Source organism: Scomber scombrus, chromosome 7 (assembly GCF_963691925.1).
Source record: "Scomber scombrus chromosome 7, fScoSco1.1, whole genome shotgun sequence".
In the NCBI taxonomy this organism is placed as follows: domain Eukaryota; kingdom Metazoa; phylum Chordata; class Actinopteri; order Scombriformes; family Scombridae; genus Scomber; species Scomber scombrus.
The window spans coordinates 19435026-19456609 of record NC_084976.1 but is presented as its reverse complement, the minus strand read 5'-3'; the positions used below and the strand labels follow the sequence as shown (position 1 = coordinate 19456609).

The window sequence follows — 21584 nt, the reverse complement described above, 5'->3', positions numbered from 1 at the left end:
CACTGGAGTGCCCTTGCACACCACTCTCTGGTCAGACTGCAGTACTGCTGCTTGTTGATGGGCTTTCATGCCCCAGTTCACTGCAATGAGTAAGACTTGAGTAGACTCATGCAGGGAGATGTTGCCTATTGGCTTGACACAGTTAGATGGCCCCATTCCCAGCCAGCCGGGGGCCCTTTACCCAAGGCTCTGTGCTCCGAGGGGCTGAGGTACAGAAGGTAAGGTGGGGGAGGGGGGGGGGGGGGTCATGGATCATGGTGCTCTAGTCATTAAGACGGGATGTAAAACTTCTTAATCCATTTTTAGCTTGTTCTGCATGAACTTACTCCTCATACTAGTTTGGAGAAAAAAAACGAAAAAAAAAACATCTTCATCAGATGATTAATTGATAGTTAAATCGTTAGAGAATGAGTAGCCATTTTTTATAATTAATCATTTATTATTTAAGATTTCCTTAAGCCCCCTTTAACTAATGCTCAGCTTTTAGTCAGATACTTTTAAAATTATAGCATATATTTTTGTTTTTTTATTCTCTTAAACTGCATTTGTTTTCTACTTTTAATACATTCTGTTCTGCAGCTCTGTAGTTGCATCTTTAAATGACTTCAGGAGTTCTATAGTCCAAGTGATCAATTATTCAATCTTTGAAATAATCTGTAAACTGAGCAATAATGAAAATATATTGCAACCCTAATGTTTTTTATTCTTCTTCTCCCCTATTCTATTCTAGCTTAATTTTATTTGCAAATTCACACTTTTTAATTGTATTTTAATGTCTTATTTATTGCCATGTGTTGCTTTTATATCCTGTGTCGATCCCTTTTACGTTTTATGTAAAGCACATTGAATTTTCTCATTGTTGAAATGTGCTACACAAATAAACATGCCTTGCTGGCCTTGTCTAATAAATCAAATAAAATCAACAACCTCTGGAAATGCAACTCACTAAGGATTTGATTTCTCTCAAATGTGACAACAACTACACCCATAAAACAACAGTGAAGACCTGTAACTTTAATGTTCCCTTTTTCACAGCAGTGTTAAAAGTAAATTTCCGAGGAATTCCCCTTTTGACGTAAATATTCGCTTGCATCTCCACATAGTACATGTGGTCTGGTTTGGCATTTGAAGCTGTGTGACCTAAGAGGAAATCTGACCTCATAACTCCTCCTTATGCATGCCATCCTTAAAAAACATCGAGTCTGAACCATACAGCAACAACAGCAACAGAAGCCACAGAAAAACTGAAGTCTTGTTTTTCAATTTATGTCTTTATTTCAGTGTTTTAGAGAGTTGGTTAGCTCTACAGTGTGCAACTGCGCAGCTAACTGAAGTTTTGCCAAAGTGCAAAGAAGGAAATAGAGTTGCTGGTGCAGAAGTGGGTACCAGACAAAATACCAGACACACTTTCACTAGCACAGAGACTGCGGTTACATTAAATATTCATGGAAACAAATTTGCTTTGACTTATAGCATTATAGCAAGAAAAAAAAAAAACAGAAAGCTCTGTTTTATGCTCATAATTCAAGTCACACATTCCCTTAAAATATGGACAACTTTATTTCCTTTTAAGTTTCTCGGTGTCACTCATATTATTACAGCAGGACATTATAATAGAAAAACAGTAAAGGTAAACTCTTATCTGACTCTCACACACTTCTGTGTCACTTCTCACTTCTGTTTTCCCAAAAATTGCAGCGCAACATCGTGGTATTCACCATAGTAACATTGTTTCCAGAGTGCAACAGAAATCGGAGTGGATGTAACACAGATTCAACTGGATTATGAACAACAACCAAAAGCATACACATTCTAGGAGAGAGCCACACATAATATACACAATCATTAAAAAAAGTAGTCTGACTGCCAGAGTGGAAATGAAACACTGTTGAGCTCAAACGTTGAGAAGGGCTTTCTTACCAGTGATGCAACTGTGCAAACATTGACACACTCATTTGTAAGCATGAATAACAGCTTATCATGATGCACTTAATGAATATTTGACAAGACATATACATGATTTCAGACTATTAAAGACAATTACAGACAAAAAGACATTTTCTGTGCATTAACAAGTGAAATAAATACAATTCATTAGTGTTTTTACTCAACCTCGCCTCACCATATGTGGAATATCTTGCTTTGACTGAGATATGTGTGTGCTGTTATTTAATCATCAGTAGACTTGAATGTGTTGTGATACATCCCTCAAAATGATGAAATACTGTTCAGCCCTGACAAGAACTTTTGATTTGATGACCTTTGATGCAATAGCTGCTGCTAGTAGTTACGTACAGATGTCCAAGAGTTTCAAGTACAGTGATGGATAAGTGCATTTCTAAACTATAGCACTTAGAAGCCCTGTAACACAATTATCCACCTGAGTTATGGAGCATCAAAATGCTTCATTGCATTTCATAGCTAACTGTTGTAATGCATACTGTAAACAATTCTCATTCTTTCTGTACGCTACAGTGAAATAATAATAAAAACACGAGGTTAGGTTGTGGTTTTATGAGCAGAAAGCCTGTAAAGAGACTTTGTTACGGCTTGGCAGTGTTAGACTACATCTCATTGTCATACAAATAATATTGTTCTTAGTGGCAGTACGAGTTAACATAACTGTCCTTGTGTTATTTTTTATCAGCACAAGCGTGGCTGAGTTCAAACACATAAATACAAACATCCTCTACTCTCAGAATGCTTAAATAAACTTATAAGTCTATAGTCAGTGCTTTTTTGTGCACCTGAAGGGGAGAAATACTGCTACTGTACAGCACCCCCTCCATGTTTACTCAGGACAACATGACTCCCTTCCTCTGGCAGTGAGGCACATCAAGCAGGCAGACAGGACAACAAGTCAGTCTTTTTGGGTCAAACTACTGGGCTCCAACAGCAGCTTTCCAAGCTTGACCTCAATACATAAAACCCCAAATCCTACAACCTTTTAACACTGGGGGTAGCTGAGGGCGTGGGGTCTTAACACTGAACATATGTTGATCCTCTTACATGGGAATATGTGTGGAGCTGGCACTGGGAATGTCAACAAAAATTAAGTACTGGTAATTCAGTTAAGTTTGGCCTGTGTTTACAGCAGGCTTACAGGGACCTCTCTCAATTATTTTAGCATTTGTAACTAGGGAATCTATAAAAAAACACAATGTAATTTTAAACAAGGCACACTCATCGCTATCTTATATCTGCATTAATACACTGAGTTGGTTTTTCTAAACACATTCCGTGGCACTAAGCTGCTCTTTTGTCATTTGCGAGTCCTTACAATATCTATGTGCGTGAAAACTGTTTTCTTTGTTGTACCCTAAGTTTTCCTTCTTTTTCATGTTCATGGTTTATCTGCAGGAAGATCCACCATGGGAACCTTTTCTGTCGGGGACATAGGTGCAGGGTCTTTGCTATCTGGAAGGCCCACGACCACCGCCTCAGGCACTGGGGTTTTCCCTGCACTGGCAGCAAATCCCTGGGCGATGTCATCAAAGGTCCTTCCTTTGGTCTCAGGTACCCGCAGGAAGGTGAAGATGAAGAATACGATGAGGAAGTTCATGAAGATGATGAAGACATAAGGACCACAAACCTCCTGAGAGATGAAGAGAGAGAGAGATGTTTGTAACAAACTGTAACAAAGTCGAACTGCTTATAGATCAACGTGCAGTAAATGTATCTGTACCGCTAGTTTCGGAAAAGTTATCCCAACCAGGAAGTTGGCAGTCCAGTTAGACAAACCAGAGATGGCCATGGCAGCAGGTCGAGGACCCTGGGAGAAGAGCTCCGCCACGATGAACCAGGGGATGGGACCTGGACCCATTTCAAAACTGGCAACAAAGCCAAATACGGCCACTATGGCCAGGTAACTTAATAGAGTGTTGCTGCCCTCTCTCTTCAGAGATAAAAACAGTGAAACAGTCAGAAAAGAAAAGACAAAAAAACACAATGATAGAAGTAAAGCGCATTGAGATTTTATTTTTGTAAGCAAAAAGTTAACTCAATTTGACATTTCTTGCAAGGGTCACTCACCACCAAAGAGAGGGAGATAGTCATGAGGAGGGCACTGACAGCCATTCCAGCGAGTCCAATCAGGTGTAAGGTCCTTCTCCCTGCCCTTTCAACCAGGAAGAGCTAGGGTCCAAAAGAAAAAAGTTGATTAAATAAATACTCTAATAAATAGATACGAAACTGTAGGAGTGTAAACAAAATGTAGTCAGACACTTACAGAGACAACAGTAAACACAGTGTTGACAACTCCAGCTCCAATGGTGGCATAGATGGGCTCTTTTACACCAGCCGTTTCAAAAATGCCTGTGGAGTAGTAAAACACCTGAAAGGAGAGAAAGAGTTATTGTTATTATGTCTAATGCAGTCTTTATCCACTTAAGCCTTAAGGGCAGTGCATTAAGCTGAGTATGAACACATCCAGCAGAAATGGAGCTACATTAGCATCTGTCTTGACCTTTCTGGCCACCTGGTGTATCTAATACAACATTTAGTCTCTTTTACTTCTGGTTTGGTCTCCAACAACTCCTGAGTGAACTAACAAGCTCTTTAGCTGCTATATGCTCCACTATGCTTACCTGCTAACTTTGCCTGTCTGCTATTTGGTGCCTGGCAGGTAGCATGTTTATGAAAAGTTTTTGCAAAATATGAGGAGACAAGGTTGATGACAGAAGAGAGAACCAAAACAGTAAAATTGTGGACCATAAAACCAAAACAATGAGCTGAAAGATGCTATATCAGACATATCATGCTTTTTTGTGATTTGATGTTATTGTTATACTGTTATGATGTCAAATGTCTAAACAAAGTCAAAGCTCCATAACTGAGGTAACCGTAAATGTAAAATGCTCCCTGCAAGTGAAAAGCCAGGGCTGCATTTGAAATGATAGGTCTAGTAGTTGTGGTTTCTCCCTGGGCTGTTCATTTTCGTCACTTGCATATTTCAGATCAGATTTTGGCTTGAACATGTTGACCACTGGCCGATCAGAATGGAGTTGGCTTATCTAGAAAGGGGCCTTAAAGAGACAGAAGCCAAAACCTCCTGTTTCAGACAGCGTAAAGAGCCAGTATAAAATACATTAAGACTTTTCTGAACTGTAAAGCCAGAATATAGATATAGATCAGGTATGTATGACAATATGTCCCTTCTAAAATACAAATATTGATTAGTCAAGCTTTAACCTTTTGAATATTTACTCTACTAGCTGCTCTGCTAGTGAGTGATATAGGTCATCAGTGTTAATGTGTCTGTAAGAGTTGAATCAATGTCGCTCGCCCTAGCCACAGGCTGCAGCAGTTCCACTGTGATTGTCAGGCCAGATCCAGTAACCGCTAAAACATTTAGTCAACCCTGTTATATGACCTTTTTAACAAATACCCCTGTGTTTCTCTGTATCTATTGACTCTCAGAGGCCTACATTATTCCACTCAATCTAACATTGCCTTGAGCCACAAAGCATCCTCTGTCATGGGCTTGTCAAAAACATTTGTATCATTTCAGTGAATGCTCCTTTAAATATTCATGTTTAAGATAAGGTATTTAAAGACTGCCCTTACAGTTCATTTAGACTGACATTTGATCATTATATCTCGATCACAGTGCTCCATTAATAGGATATGACGTCTACTCACAGCGTTGATGCCAGACAGCTGCTGAGAGAGCTGGAGGATGATAGCGATAATGATTGGTTGACGGTAGTTTGGGGAGCGGAAAAGTTCAAGTATAGTCACTTTCTTTTCCAGGGCCATCTTCATCGCTTCCTCCTTCATCTCCTGAATATCTTCGCTAACATCTTCACGGCCGCGCAGACAAACCAGTGCTACAAGGAGAAGAAAGGATATGAATAGAGAGGAAGTAAGTATGCAAATATAATGCCACGTTTGACTGATAACATTTTAATAAAACACACCTCATCTATATGACATGCTTCAATCCACAGATCATTAAGAATATATGAGACATTAGACAGTATATTCAGTCTGATAGTCGCCATCTTGTTGGTAGTGTGTAAACTCAGTCTCAAGACTGACCTTTTTGTGCATCCTCCTCCTGATTGAGGTTGATGAGCAGGTAGCGAGGACTCTCAGGGCAGAAGAGCAGCATGATGCTCTGTGCTACAGCGGGCAGGGCAGTCAGGGCCAGCAGTAGAGGCCACAGAGTGTCTGAGCCCAAAAGAAACTCCAGACCAAAGATCTAAAATACACAGGCGATGAATCATTTGAGTCAGATTAAACACACTCAATTAATTTCTGCCACACTAAATTCTACTTCAGTGTGTGTAACCTAGTATGAACATCACCGATAATATAATCACCATATCACATCCTCATACCTGTGCTACCAGAATGCCAATAACTACACCCAGTTGGTGCAGTGTGCCAAAGGCTCCTCGGAGAGCCGTAGGAGAGATCTCGCCCACATACATGGGTGTCAGTCCTGTGCACAGACCACAGAACACGCCGATGACAAACCGGCCGACAATGACCATCTCAAAAGATCGACTCACGGTCGACAGTCCCATCAAAGTGCCGCCCAGTACAGCCACGGTGTTTGCTAGAAGCATGGACTTGCGCCTGGTGATGAGACACACAAGAAATATGAACAAGGTTAGTAAGAGTAAGAGAAAAAAACTGAAAAAATCAAACAACTACAAAAATGTGTGATGAGTGCTCACACTGTAAGTGCAACATTTCAGTAAAGCCTACTAATAACACTGAAAAAGACTTGATTGATTTTACTGTCTGCTATCTTTTATTATATCTGATGTATACGTGATGTTCTCACCTGCCAAACTTGTTGACCATGGCTCCGACAGAGAAAGACCCTATCATGCCTCCCACACTGAAAATGGCCACAGAAACACTCCACACCACGGTAATGGTTTCGTCACTGAAAGGCTCCCCATAACGATCCATAGACACATTGCGGAAGAAGCTCCTCAGTTTCTGTCAAGCCCACAGAAAAAAGTGCTGTGTTTTTTATTTTATTTTAAAAGCATTTGTCTTCCGTAGTTTAATGTCCACATACTTAAATTAAGGTCTAACAGATGTGACAGAGCATGTGTTTGATATGATTTGAGAGTTTTTTGACATGTCCACATGGGGGCAGTACAGCTTTTAGCATTGCCATAATGAAAACATTATCTTTAGCACCATAAGTCAAATTTAGCTCACAAATACAAGCTGCCCTACTTTCAAAACTAAAGATACAGAAAAACAACATAAAAGTGTTCGAATGATTCAAAAAAATGGCAATTAAAAAATGTCTTTTAAATCTATATGTATATTTATATGTGATTTTAAAGAGTTCTGCAATACTAATGTCATTATCTATTACTAATCATGACATTAGTCCCACCCCATTAAGGGTTGTCCCTGCTGTCTTAACACATGAAAACACTAAATGTTCATTATAAGAATCCATCCAGCTGCATGGCTAGCACGTGGCAAACATAAACACACACATCCTTAAACACACATGCACACACCTGCTCTGGTGCGTTGATGACTCCGGTATTGTAGCCAAACTGTAGCGAGCCGATGACTGCCGTGAAAACACAGTAGAGAAGGTACATGGTTACCTTCTGTTTTGGCTGTGGAGAGACAGGAGGACAAACAGACGTGAAAGATTAAAACAATGAGCAAATGGAGTTTATGTACAATCATTCCCTCAGTTTGAATGGTGGACATGGCCTGTTCCTGGCTCCATACAAAGCTCTTGTTTATAGTGACACTGGTAATTATGCACAATGAGCCTTTCTACATCTGCTCTCCCTCTCTGTTTTCAGCTTTCTGCATTAGCAGCTGCAGGCTCACAGTACTGCTGTGAAAGCTAGGTGTTACAACACTGCACGGGCACTTCTGAGGTATTTCTCAGCTAAGTAGCTAAAGACACCCGAAGAGAAAAAGACTGAATCCTATTGTGAATGTTTTTTTCCTGCTGGTTTCAGCATTAAAGTGGGCTTAGCTCATAATAACTAGCTAATACACCCGACATCAATCCCTTCGGGACTTAAATTTACAATATGTAAAAGGTATCCAACCAAGCAGAACTGCACAGAGTAATTGGTTTGAATTCAATTGTAGCTCCAAGTCTACTGTGGAGGCCCTCTGTCAAAGGTGGGAACCCCCAATCAAAGTTTCACATTGATTTAACAAATAACCAGAGGACTAGATCTCTTTTACAGTTACTGTAATGCAAAGGTTATTATTTGAACAGTTAACATAACAGTTAAGGGCTAATGTCCAAATAGACTTATTAATGAAAGGAAATCCATTTTAATTATCCAGTTTAATCCATTTATTTTGTAAATCTGCTCCTGTTTCAACACTACCCTAACTGTGCAGCATCTGTAAAACATTTAGTGTGTCCATCAGCAAATTAATACATTGTTTTAAATAATCTGTAATCACAGTAAAGTCAAAGACACACTTCCAACAAGTACAAAAACAGGCACATTGAGCTTTGTCACACTGTTTTACCATACACGATACCACTATCTGCACAGATAAAATAACAAATTCCTCAAACGTAATGAAACAGCATGTTCATTAGGAACAAACAGCCTCAATATGAGCTGGATTTTGAAATCAAACAGTAGTTCAAAGAGTTTCCCTCTCCTGAAACAAAGTGCCTAACTTCAAATATGTATGGCCATTAAGTTATAATACTCCACCACACGGCTCAGAATGAAATTCCACAGAGTAGAAAGTGATGAATTGCTTGAAACAAATTATGCTGAACTGATAGCAGAGAGTGAGATACTGATAGTTTTAATCAAGCAACAGAGGGACATCATGGTCTTGTCTAACTAGAGTACTAAAACAAGATGAACACCAGTGTTAAACTACGTTGTTAGTCTGTGTGGCACACAGGAAATGTGGCATGCATGATAAAGTGACAGTGCAGGGGAAATACAAACTGATAGTACTAAAACAAATGCATGATAAAAATGTACAGAGGGAAAAAAAGTAAAGAAGTCACCTCACATTTGAGAATAATAGTTACATTTAAATGTTAAAACGGTCCCCTATAATCACAACTGCATAAAAGGGGGAACAAATTAAATGCAGTTAAAGGCATGTCTTCAACTTTGACTTTTGCTTTTAGTTCATCTCAGGTAACCTGACATGAGGACAGCAAACATTCCAGGTTTTTCTGGGGAGGAGCGGTCCAATCATACTAGAGATTAAAAAACCTGCATGTGGGCGTGTATTTTAATGTGTGTGAGAGATCAGCCTGTGCAGAATTATAAATTGCATTTGCAGGGACATGCTGATGTTGAGCAACATTAACATTGTTTCTATATGTAGGGAGTGGCTGACGGCATAAGGCACATTACGTATGTTATGACTATTATGTGACTGAATCAGACAGTGTACGGGCATGTTGAGGGGAATGTAGTTGGGCAAACATGTATTTAATATAGTGCATCTGTGTGTTTCCATGCATGGGTGGTTGTTATGTAGGTTATTTGTCAAATTAGCAGCAAAGCACAAATAGTAAATAAATGTAGCTCTATTCTATGTTGCAGCTGTATTCTATAAAATAATGAATGCACGGGTCAAATTTGTGTTTGCATTTTTGTTTGTACAATTGATGAATAAACGTTTAATATTCTGCTAATTGTCACATCATTAATAAACGTACATCTAATTACCCTGTTTTCTTACCTGCTGATCTGAAGGTCAAGAATGAACTTCGCACTATAGTAACTAGACTGTAGTTCCTTGATTTTGTAAATGTATGTGTGTAATTTGTACTCTAATATTAAACTGTTATGTTGATAATTGAATAAATGTTTCCAAACTAAATGCAGTTATTGCATTTCAACAATATCTTTTCATCATCCTCTCTCTCAAAATTCAGAGTGACCCTTGAGTTACACCCATCTTCTTCAACACTCAACTTCCACATTCATGTCATTTTGAAATCTTTCTCGAGGAAAAATATTACAAAATTCGGTACTTCTCTTTCCCACCTGCGTCAAACAACGTCTTCTTTCTCCTTTAATCATTCTGCCTAAAATACATTTGAGGTTTTTTTTTTATCATGAACTTGATCTTTGGTTTTCTTTGCTCTTTGTGTGCAAACATTTTGTATAAGACCTTTTGCAGTGCATGCTGATATTCACTGTCACTTGGTGGTTTATTACACCAATGCAGTTCATGTAAAAATGTTAAGTAATGGGGATGAAGAAACTGCATGCAACATGTTTCAAAAGACAAAGTGCACAGGAGGTTTGTGAAGGCTTCAGTACAGGTTTCAGGCAATTTCTCTTTAACTTAAGATAATTGTAATTATAAGAAAAACACTATCTCTGTTTTGTTGCACATGATCTCTATTCGTCTTCTTTTTACCTGTTGTCACACCTTGCTTCCACTTTCCCACATCTCTTTTCGTCATATTAGTACTCGCTCAACTCACCTCTCTACTCTCCCATGCAAAACAAACTCGAGATAATAAAACACAATCAAGTTCAAACTTGCCACCCAACAGTTCAGTCTCCAGTCTTTCTCTCTTAGTCATGTCCTGAAACGCTTAACTCTCATCCCCCATATTCCTGCTCTTGCCAGAGAGGAAAAGTACAGGATTGGCAACCTGTGACTCGCAAATACCACACTCTTATTCATTAGGAGGTCCTGGCTTCAAAACAGGCACAGAATTAGACAAACAATGGCAAAAGCTTGGCTGACTCTCTTCCTCTGGAACTACTGGGAACTGCTTAAATTAATGTGCATGTAAAAGAAAAATACAGTAATTGTGAAGTAGTATCAGATCTTTAAAAGGAAGCTTTTAAAGGATGATACTGATTTTAAATTTAGAAAAACACCACATGCAAAAAAACAAAACGAACGACAGCTCAAACAGCAATAGAAATGATGAAAACATATTTACCCTTTCATCCTCCATCCGCTCCATGTTTGCTGCTTGTTGGAAGGTTTTCAGAAGGAAACTTCTTAAGATCACAAACTGCTGCTTATTGTAGAAGGAGCAGGCTCTTATTCCTTATGAGCACTCTGTACAAACAGTCAGCAGACAAACCTGAAAGTGAACAAATAAGACAACCATAAGTGATAACCTCATGACAAATGTTTTCTAGAATAAAGCATCTAGATATTAAAATGGATCCTGTGGGTAACCTACACCATTAAAGTCTATAAATTACAGACCTGATGGTCTCTGATGGTGAGGAGCACTCTGCAGACAGCTGAAGGACTTGTCTGAGCTAGCTGAATTAAACAGTTCAAAATGACAGTAAACCCCTCCCTCTGTTTTCGTATTCACCCTCCTCTTCTGCTCTCACTAATGATGAAATTAGACAAGAGAAAAGTGATGTAACTCGGTCTCTTCAAATTAAATTATTGTCGCCTTAGTTATTTTTATCAATACAAAGCATTAAACAACATCTGAGAGTGGACAGCAGAAACTGTCCTAATCCACACTGTGCGTACGGAGCTGAGATGATCCTCCAGATGGACGAGATTTTAGTTATTAAACAATGTTTTATTACGCGCACGTGGCTACTTTTATCCTAATAATATGATATAATAAATATACAGGTATTTAATTTAGCAGCTCAAATTAACAAATGAGTAAACGTTTTTGTAAATGACAAAAAACACGATCAATTATTATTATCATTTTAAATAAATAATAAATGTTTACCGTTATTATCTGTAAGTTGTGTAAGGTGTCAGCCTTTATGTAGCTATCCAGTGAAGTCAATCTTGTCTGGCTCTGTTTGCTATGTCAAATGTTCAACCCTCCCTCTTCTCTGTGTGGTTTTCTTTTATAGAAACTGGTACAGGTTCAGCGGCACGTTTCACTGAGACTTCTCTATCATACAGATGTGAGCGCGCCCCCTGTGCGTAAGACGCGCAGACGAAATTTCCCGTCCGGTCGACTCACTTCGGCTAAACTCGTGTCTGTCGTAATTCAGCAGAAAAAGGGAACGTGCTCGACTGAGCGTGCAGTGCGGAGCGGAGAGGAGAGGAGGAGAACAAACGGTGCTGGTGAAAGGAGTCTCTGTGCTGCTGCTGGCCCGTCGGCTGCCCACCGGGGGCGCGAGAACAAAAGGCAATGTGCACGGAGTCCAGATACAAAGCCTGGTCATGCAGAAATCATGAGACCGGCTCAGTGGGTGGCAAACAAACGGGGAGCCCTCCTAATTCTTCATCAACTATTTCTAATCTTCATAACCCACCTAAACCCCACGGAGGTATTTGACATGTTCTCCAGAAAAATGCGAGGGCCGTGGCCATGTTTAAATCCACTTGTTGAGCAGAACTGGTTAGCCTTTTACTGTGTTTTTAAATATTAAGGGATATGTTTGTGTTTCCCTGTTGAGCTATGGTGGAATTACAGTAACAAAAAGGGGGACTTTGTCACTGTAAAACAACGAACTACCAACAGAACTGAAATCAGCCCCAAATGTGAACATTTTTAAATCCAGGTTAAAAACGTTTTCTTCTTTCATTCATTTTCACTGTATGTCCTTTTAATGAGTTTAATGCAAATTATTATTTTATGCTGCATTCTCATATTTTGTGCTCTAGTTTAGTCTAGCTTTTTATTATTTTTTTAGTTCTTTTTTTTAATTGTATGTTTTAATGTTTCCAATTTTTACTATAATTGGGTTTTATTTATTTATTTTAATTGTATGTTTTGTGCTTCCAATTCTTACTGTCCAATGTTTGTTTTTATGTAAAGCACATTGAGTTGCCCCTGGGTATGAAATGCAAAAAGACTGTAACACTGAAATATATCTACTTAATTCGACTCATTTGGATGACTGAAGCTTCATATTAACTTTAGATACACTTTTAAATACATCCACAGAAGGAGGACTGTGGATGTGGCCCTCATCACTTACAAGTACACTAAGGGATCTTCTAATAACTAGTATGAACAGAAGGAACCTATTTCAATGTTAATTTGGGCCCCTGACTTGTTTTAATACAGTCATGAAAAATAGTGAACCTGTCCTTTAAGTCGAAATTTAGTAACATCTGTAAGAGGAGACCAGGGACTTGTATTTCGGGTTTGATTTCAGTCACAATGCGACATTCAAGACTAAACAAAAAAAATGTTTTCCTGTTTTGGTCTTAAATCGTATTAAACGAGCAGAGGTGTCTCACACATGCACATTGCTAACAGTTGTCTCACACATGCACAATGCTAACAGAAAACAACTTAAAGGTGTGAAAAACTGCTGTCGTAAATGGTGGCTACAGTCCTGTTTTAAAACAGCATGTGACCTCATAAAGGGGCAGATTATTTTTAACAATACTCACAGGTGACACATGTATGAACTCCTTTTTACCTGATTTCTGAGTAAGAAGCTATGAATACAGATTGCATCAGAGTTTAGAAAATCCACTTGTGCATCATGTCTGGAAAAATGCCACTGTGGTGTAAATAAGGGGGTGTTGCCAAGAGATGCCAAACCATGACCAACCCTGAAGACATGACTTTAATATGATCTTATGAGAAAATACATTTTAAAATCCTCAGAACCACTGAGCTTACTTTTGTGCACATGGGATGACATCACAGTCATCACTAATCCATTTGATTCATGATTCAGTTGAAAAACACAGGCGTGTCTAAAAAATGACCGGAAATCTGACGTACTGTAACAGTGACACCAAATATGGAGACATTGACATATTGTAGAAATGCCAAGTTCCTTTTTTTGTAGTTGACTAATTTCTTGCAAGATACAGATCGGTGAGTTCTGTGGAATCAAAATGATGTCTCTGTAAGACAGAAAAAATAGATAAAGGGGAACTAACAGAGAGGGACGTGCAAATCTTCAGGCATGCAACCATGCTCCTTGTTCACTCTGTCCCAGTACCCTATCTGTATTCGGCGAGCAGTTACCAAGGAAACCCATCCTGCAGCATCTCCCCAAGTGACATGGCCTGAGTGAGCACATCAAATTATAAGGAATCTGCAAAAGAGCAAACACACGCACGCGCGCACACACATGCGTGCGCGCACACATGCATGCACACCCAAGTTGTCCTAGATCACTTTTGGGGCCACTATATAGGTTTACATAAATTTCCTGGAAACCTTAACCCCAACCATAACCACCACCTAAACCTAACCTTAACCACTGTCCCAAAAATCTGTGTTTTACCAATTGGGGACACGGCTTTTGTCAGCGATTGAAGAAACCGTCCCTGATGAACTAGTCTTAAGTCACACACACAGAGTGAGAGGGAAGGAAGTGAGGAGGGTTCGAGGTATCCTGTTTCTTTCTTTCTCTCTCTCTTTCTCTTGCACACACATAGTCATGTTTCCATCACTTCAGAGGACATTACATTGACTCATATTCATTTCCTGGAGACTTAACCTAACCTGAACCCTACACCTTAACCTTGAACCAAATTTCTACCTTAAGATTTAATGATTTACATTACTGGGGACCTGCTTTTTGTCTCCAAAAGCAAGGCGCATTCCCACAATGTGACTGCGTACACGGATTTATGTCCCCACAACATGCATAATTCAAGTATACACACACACACACACACACACACACACACACACACACACACACACACACACACACACACAGCCCATCACAAACCACATCCTGTAGTATGAGCCCAAACCGTCCATGTGATTCAATGATTTTCATAAAAGGAAAAATGCCACCCTACGTGTAAATTCAGTGTACTTTTGCTCCTGGCTTGTAGCAACCTAAAGAACATTTATTATTTAGTAGACAAGAAGAAACTGTTTCTTTCTTTGATTTACTTATTCTGAATACAATAGTGCAACATGGAATATATGTATACAGTATATATATATTTTTAAATCTTATACTTATGGTTCTTTCGATTGTTTTATGTCAGACACTTTATGTTTTTGATTTAAGAATCTTTCTATAACTAATATGTGGCACAAAGCATCAATATTTATGAAGATGTAATGTAATGAACCTCAAAAAGCTCTGATTTTCCCCTGAAATCTTCTGTTAGATAGTTCAAAAGTTGGAGAAAGAAAAAATCTAAAATATCGGTTATATATTCTTTATACCCTATAGGAATGGGTCTAATCAAGGGTTTGGGTCCCTTGATTAGACCCTTGATTAGACCCATTCCTATAGGTCTATATTACATACAACAAAATACTCAAACACAGTCACATTATGTTTAAAATGGCTGCGTCATTGCATCAAATTGTAATATTCTATGTATTTGCATACTTTTATACACATTTCCCCTCAGTTGATCATGACATTTTAGGTATGTTTGGTATGTTGTGGTCTTGTGTGTTTAAATGTTATTTAAACATTTGTAATTACAAAGCTGCTGGCTCAGGGTCATTGGGTTTATGAGAAGATTTAGACTGTAGAGGGCTGTTACAGAGAGCTCACAGAGCAGTTTATGATCTAATATTTATACAACAGTGCCACCCTGTGGTTATGTCTTACCATTGACTCATACATACACACTGACCCTGGCTCATCCCTCAATGACATTCACAGTTCTCAGTCTTTTGAAATAAGTGTTTAGTTTTGTGCAATCTTTCACTTGATGTTCTAGTGAGTTATTATGGCTATCACAGCTAATACAGCTACAACCATTTATGTTGGTCTACAAACCAGCACAGAGAATCGGAACACTACTGTCAGGCATGTAGGGACATATTAGAGCATTGTTGAGTTCAAGTGTGGAGGATGTGGTGAGCTGATGATAATTATCAAAGGACGATTACAACTGTGCTCCAGGGAAGGATGTGTCAGTGTTGTAACTGGATGCTGTTACAAAACACAATTGAAAAAGGGGAAAGTCATGTTCCTGTTACCAATGAACCTCAAGATTAACAAGAAATGTGACGTCTACAGTGACATAAAATAAATATTAAAATCCTGGTAGATTGAAAGAGTGAGTAAAAAATACCCTTTAAAGACTTTTATTAGTTGCTAACACACCGTTTTATAATTAGTATTGGTTTTATCTTGTGCATTTTTATTCCATTTATTTGGTATTACTTTGAATCGTCTAATTTTTTGCCTCATTATAGTCCTGAAATGTTTTAATCCTGGTTCAACCATGTCAAGCACTTTGTAACTTTGTTTTTAAAAGTTCACAAATTAAGTTTATTATATAATATACAGTAAGGCATATTGAGATGGACAGCACCCACCTTAGTGAACTAAGCTTGTTGTAAGTTAGTGATGGGGTCTTTGTGAATCAGAAAGCCTACATTTCATCAGTTATTAAGAGGTCACTGATATCCCCCATCTTTGAGGATAGATGTACTATAAAAGATAAATTTGATTGGATTGTGTCATATAAAAAACTGATACTCAAAGGGTTAAAACAGCAACAGAGACTGGGCTGATCTTTACATGCACAAATTGTTTGGCAGGAGAAACACTGCTCTCAGCCCAATAGCACCACAGTGTGGTTAAAATGGACAATAACAGGAAAATCAGTGTCTGAGTTCATCAACACTGCCACTGAGTGGAGAAACATTGTTATTGAGCCCTTCAGTCTTCACATAAGACAAACCTCCGAAACCTCTACACAGAAACGTTTACAGATATCCTTATCGATGGTGTATACTATATTCTCTAAAGCTGGTGGAGGACACTTCTGCCTAATCATGATAGGTGAAGGCGAAATTGAATGATTCAGAGGGACTAGAAGTTTCTGCAAGTTAAATACAAATTTGGCAGAATTCAAATATACAACTAGTGTCACTACAAAAGTAGAAGCTATATACATACACACACCTACAATTCAGAAATATAGTCAAAAATATAGTCAGTGAGTATCTGACTTTAATGTATTTTAAAGAGGAGGATGACAGTGTTTGACCTTATAACAATATAGGGTACTATATAAATAGTGTTCTATAAATATGTTTTATTTTCTATTGGCCAGACTAAATTTCAGGCAGTGTCTGTTGTCAGATTAACTTGCACAAGTCAATACAATACAATGTAGTGAAACTTCATCATGAACAACACCAAGTTAATTACATCCGCACTGTATTTATTGAATTAACAATCCCATAGAGTAGTTCAAAATAAACAAGAAACAAACTTTAGACCTCAACATGGAGGGTTAAAAGTTGTGCGTGTTTTTAGTAGGTAAATTAATGACAGAAACAGTGATGATGATAATAATAATAATATTAATCGCTGTTTGGAGTTGTCCTTAGGCACACCGCAGAGGTAAAAGGTGCAAGTAACAGAATGTCCTGCACGTGAGTGTCCTGGTTGGCAATTTCAGATCTTTCCTGCGAAGGTCCCCTCCTCTATCTGCTCGTCCCATTTGGCAACCTGAAGGAAATATTAGAGAAAACATGACGTTAAACTGTTGCTTTACATCCCCAATGGTTTAATGTCATTCATTACAGAATGTCATAAAAGCACAAGTTTGATCAGGAACACAAAAAAGCAGGGGAAAAAGCATAATTTGCATTATTTTATAGACTCCTATCTTAAAAAGTTAAATGTACGTCTCACTATTACTACTAGGAGGCAAAACAGAGCACAAGATAAAGAAATGCTAGAAACAGGAAATAAATCAGTCTGAAAATGTATTAGAAGAAAAGAAAAAAAGAAAACATTTGTAGTCTAATTTCCCAACAAAACATACAGTAAGAGCAATCTGCAGTCCTACAACTTACCCAGCTCATGGGACAAAGGCTCTTGTAAACCCTCTGGTACCACTCACAGGGAGCCACATCCTGGTCTTTGGCTGACAGAGCCTTGTTGCACCTGTGGAAGTCTGGAGCAGGAAAACAAGAAAAGCGTTCAATGTAACTTACCTGAGAACATTCACACCAATAGTGCCATACAAAAGGAACAAAGAGGTCAAAGGACAGACAGTACAGATATGACACTAGTTTGACAGACTTGGCAGAACAAGTGGACACCGGAGCTTATCTCTGCTGTCCACTTTGTATGCTTGATAAGATATTAAAGCTTCAATGTAAAGTGATGTGTTTGATCTCACCCACATATTAAAAGTGTTGTTTTTATAACGCTAGCTGCTGCAGAATACTGATTAGATATTTTACAAGGTTTTAAAGAAGGCATCACAGACAAAGTTTCACCCTATTAGAAAGGAAATTTGAAAGATTAATCAGAGCACAAAAACTTACTCTATATATGATCACCTTGTTTTTTTAAATTGACAAGACAATTGGGCAGTGTTACCATGAAAGCTTACAAAATGAGTGTTCTGGGGTTAATTTTTGGCCAACAAAATTAGAGTAGTGAATCAAGCATTCATATAATTAGTTTTTTATTTAGAGTACATTATTTAATCCTACCTATTTTATGTGAATATCATATTTACTCCACGTTTTTCACATGACAATGTTTTAAATAACTGAGGGACTAATGTTTTAAAAGTTTTTCTTAATTGCGAGCTAGTTTGTGGTGCACATAACTGCATTTACCTGTGAGTGCTTTGATATACATTTCATTTTGTTGGTGAAAATATTACAGATTATAAATGTTGCAGACGCATAGTTATATAAATAAAGACCAATTCAGGCAACCTGCCCATTTATACATTTTGTGCCTGAACAGTTTTTTAAAGTGTTATCAAGTTGTGATCACAACATGTCCTGACCCAGGTAGTTCTGGAAACAGTTGCGGGTCTGGTTGGTGTTGGGGAACCGGGCGTCAAAGGGAGCCGTCCTGTAGTTCTTGATCTTCTCCTCAATATTCTCAGCCATCTTTGTGAGTTTGAGTCAGATGCCTAAACAATGCAGAAAAGAGGCACAGGGTGTATTTTAACTTGCAGTTTAACACACAGCTTATAGATATTTTAATTTTAGATTGATCTGTAGGTTATCTTCTTGAGTAATTGTAAGTAAACTATACCATGTCAGAAAAATAGTAGAAAATGACAGGTGTAGGTGACGCCTTCGGGTGTTTTGTTTAGTCCAAAATCTAAATTATTCACTTTGATATTATGTTTGATAAACATTATAAATCACATTGAGAAGCTGAATTGAATTGACTTTGTCATTGCATTGAGGTCAATACAACGACATTTGAAACAGCTCCATCCTCGGTCATTACTCACACACACATCTCATACTTAAATAAAAAGGAGTAGATAAAAAATAAATATATATACACAGCCAATGTTCAGCTGTGTTGCTTTAAATATAACTGAAACGCTTCTGTGTGATCTAAATCGTTGCCGATTCATTTCTTATCAACTTTCACAATGTGACCTCTTCACAATGCTCAGCATTAGCTGGCTAAGATACAGTTTAATTCTGTCAGTCAAAATTAAAGTTGTAATTGTCAGTTTGTACTCACACCTACAGAAAGACTGAACAGTCAGCAATGTTACTTTTAATAGCTGTAACATCTCCGACCAAGTAGCTTTGAATAGCAGTTAGCGCAGTGTTAAGCTAGCTGTTAGCTCATTGCTAACACGTTCACATATCTGTATTAGATGGTTAGCTAATGCGTGTGAGAACGCCTGCTTGTGTCTGTAGAGTTTTGATGGATTTAAACACAAGGAGGCATTCAAAAGATCCATTTAAAATCTGAGAAATAAGAACAAATTGTGAGCTTACCGACAGCTAACCTTGGGACGATCTCTGATGTGTCCTCTCCGGAAAGACGCAGACCTTCTTCCTGTGCACGCAGAGGATCTTGGGATATGTAGTAGTATTTTACAGGCAGCGTCACAGCGTCACTGTACTTAACATCTCAGGTTTCAAACATCTGTTTCAACAAGTTATTTTGAGCATCGTTCCAAATTATCAACACTGTCTTCTCCTCTGATTATGTGTTGTAAACATGATTGTTTTTGCAGCAGTGAAACAATCAGAACATTAAGTTACTCATTTTGGATGCAAAGACCACTTCTCACTGACAACAGGCCTAAATTGGTAATAAATCTACTTAAAGCTTCTCAACTCTCACACCCAAAATGTTTTAAATGATAGGAGCTTGTTGAATTGAATTTAGTAGTTTTGCAGTTTAATGTGCATAGCAACGTTTCAATGCATAGGCATAATCCCTGTCTGCCATTCATCTGAATGCTCAATGTGCTTGTATTTCTCACAGATAAGCTAAAAACACTACTTGTTTGCCATTATGAACAGGACTAATTTTAAAGTATTTTCTTATTTTGTCAAGTAGCAGCTCAAGTCACTTGAGCATCAAGTAGATGCTGACTGAAGTCCCTTAAGGACTTTTATGACTCAACTACTTTAAAATTCCTTTGGTCAAATTTTTTATAAAAGACAGGCTTTTATTTGCCCATTTTACACAATCATGAAAATTTCCCAGAGATTACATATTTGCATGAGCAGTGGGCTTCCCATGGCTATTATAGTCCTTGAAAACTTACAGTGACCTGACTAGTTTTTGATACTAAAGAGTAAGAGTTCAACACATGCAATTTCCAGTTGCCAACCAGACAATTTGGGACTTGAACTGTTGGTTTCCCAGAGATGACTTATTGCTTTTCAGTATTTGCACATCAGTACATTGAATCTCAGTAACCAACTACACTTATGACCAGTGTTGATTAGCCACTGACAGTCAGCGCTCTTAAAGTGAGTGTAATTAAGGGAGAGTATAGTTTTAAAAACAATTTTTATTATAGAAACTTCAAAACTTTATATTAAAACTCTTGAGATTGGACATCCTTTTCTGACAAACTATCATCCTTGGGTGCCTTGGTCCTCTTGGGGAGAAGGCTTGCCTGGATATTTGGGATGACACCACCCTCTGAGATAGTGACCCCTGCCAGCAGTTTGTTGAGCTCCTCGTCATTTTTCACTGCCAACAAGATGTGGCGAGGAGCAATACGTTGTTTTTTGTTGTCACGGCTGGCATTCCCAGCCAGCTCCAGTATCTCAGCACAGAGGTACTCCAGGATAGATGCAAGGTACACTGCAGCACCAGTGCCAACTCGCTGAGCATAGTGACCTTTCTTGAGGAGCCTGTGGATGCGGCCAACTGGGAAAGTGAGCCCTGCCCTGGAAGACCGGGAAACTGCGGATTTTGGCTTTGGTGCAGCTTTCTTCCCACGACCAGACATCTTCAGTCTAAGACAAGAGATATTTTAGTCTAGACTGCACAGTAAGACAATGCGACTTACAAAGACACAGTGAATTTCAATAATTTCCAATGCCTCAAACTAGAAAAGAACAACTCATTAAAAAAAGCTGCTATGATTGATACAAAAGCCTGTCTTGGGTCATGAGGATAAGTTTGAAGAGGAGCATCTACATGTTTTAACATTAACACCTACTTCATTTTATAACACAAAATTTAGTGCACACTCACCAGTTCTGTTTTGTTTTTTTTTCTTTTCAAAGATGAGACAGGACCTGCACAGTAAAACACACAATGCTGCTTTTATGAGTCAGGCAGTAATTTGTTGATTGATAACACCTGGCTCCTCTGCTCCACCATTAGCTGTTTGATATCTGGGAGAAAACAACTTCCCGCTCACATTCACTGTCATAAATGACGCTGCAAGTTGAGACTGTTGTTTCTTCTGTCAGATTGATTTGTTGCAACAGTGGACTTTTTGTACTCCTCTGGCACAAGAACCCA

The 21584-nt window shown here is 38.4% G+C and overlaps 3 protein-coding genes across 5 annotated transcripts; all 3 read right to left on the bottom strand.

Moving 5' to 3' along the window:
- Positions 1-1250: 1250 nt before the first annotated feature.
- On the bottom strand, positions 1251-11761 carry slc2a3b (solute carrier family 2 member 3b). 3 transcript variants are annotated; one of them, XM_062421807.1, is made up of 11 exons: positions 11678-11761; positions 10907-11053; positions 7497-7601; positions 6794-6954; positions 6342-6582; positions 6040-6202; positions 5641-5828; positions 4229-4333; positions 4033-4134; positions 3686-3895; positions 1251-3595 (listed from the first exon to the last, which is right to left on the bottom strand). In XM_062421807.1, exons 2-11 carry the CDS (start codon positions 10928-10930, stop codon positions 3344-3346), a joined length of 1551 nt encoding a protein of 516 aa, XP_062277791.1. In that variant the 5' UTR covers positions 10931-11053; positions 11678-11761; the 3' UTR covers positions 1251-3343. The 3 variants fall into 3 exon arrangements, with proteins under 3 accessions (XP_062277791.1, XP_062277792.1, XP_062277793.1); XM_062421808.1 differs by lacking the exon at positions 11678-11761 and adding an exon at positions 11182-11219; XM_062421809.1 differs by having other exon boundaries at positions 3507-3595; positions 3686-3855.
- Positions 11762-17007: 5246 nt separating this feature from the next.
- Positions 17008-19653, bottom strand: LOC133982998 (cytochrome c oxidase subunit 6B1). The gene is made up of 4 exons (XM_062421905.1): positions 19586-19653; positions 18622-18750; positions 17669-17769; positions 17008-17318 (listed from the first exon to the last, which is right to left on the bottom strand). The coding sequence occupies exons 2-4, from the start codon at positions 18725-18727 to the stop codon at positions 17265-17267; spliced, it is 261 nt and encodes an 86-aa protein (XP_062277889.1). The 5' UTR covers positions 18728-18750; positions 19586-19653; the 3' UTR covers positions 17008-17264.
- A 990-nt stretch (positions 19654-20643) lies between these two features.
- LOC133982989 (late histone H2A.2.2-like) lies at positions 20644-21063 on the bottom strand. Its single transcript, XM_062421895.1, has one exon. It carries the CDS (start codon positions 21061-21063, stop codon positions 20644-20646), a length of 420 nt encoding a protein of 139 aa, XP_062277879.1.
- Positions 21064-21584: the final 521 nt, after the last annotated feature.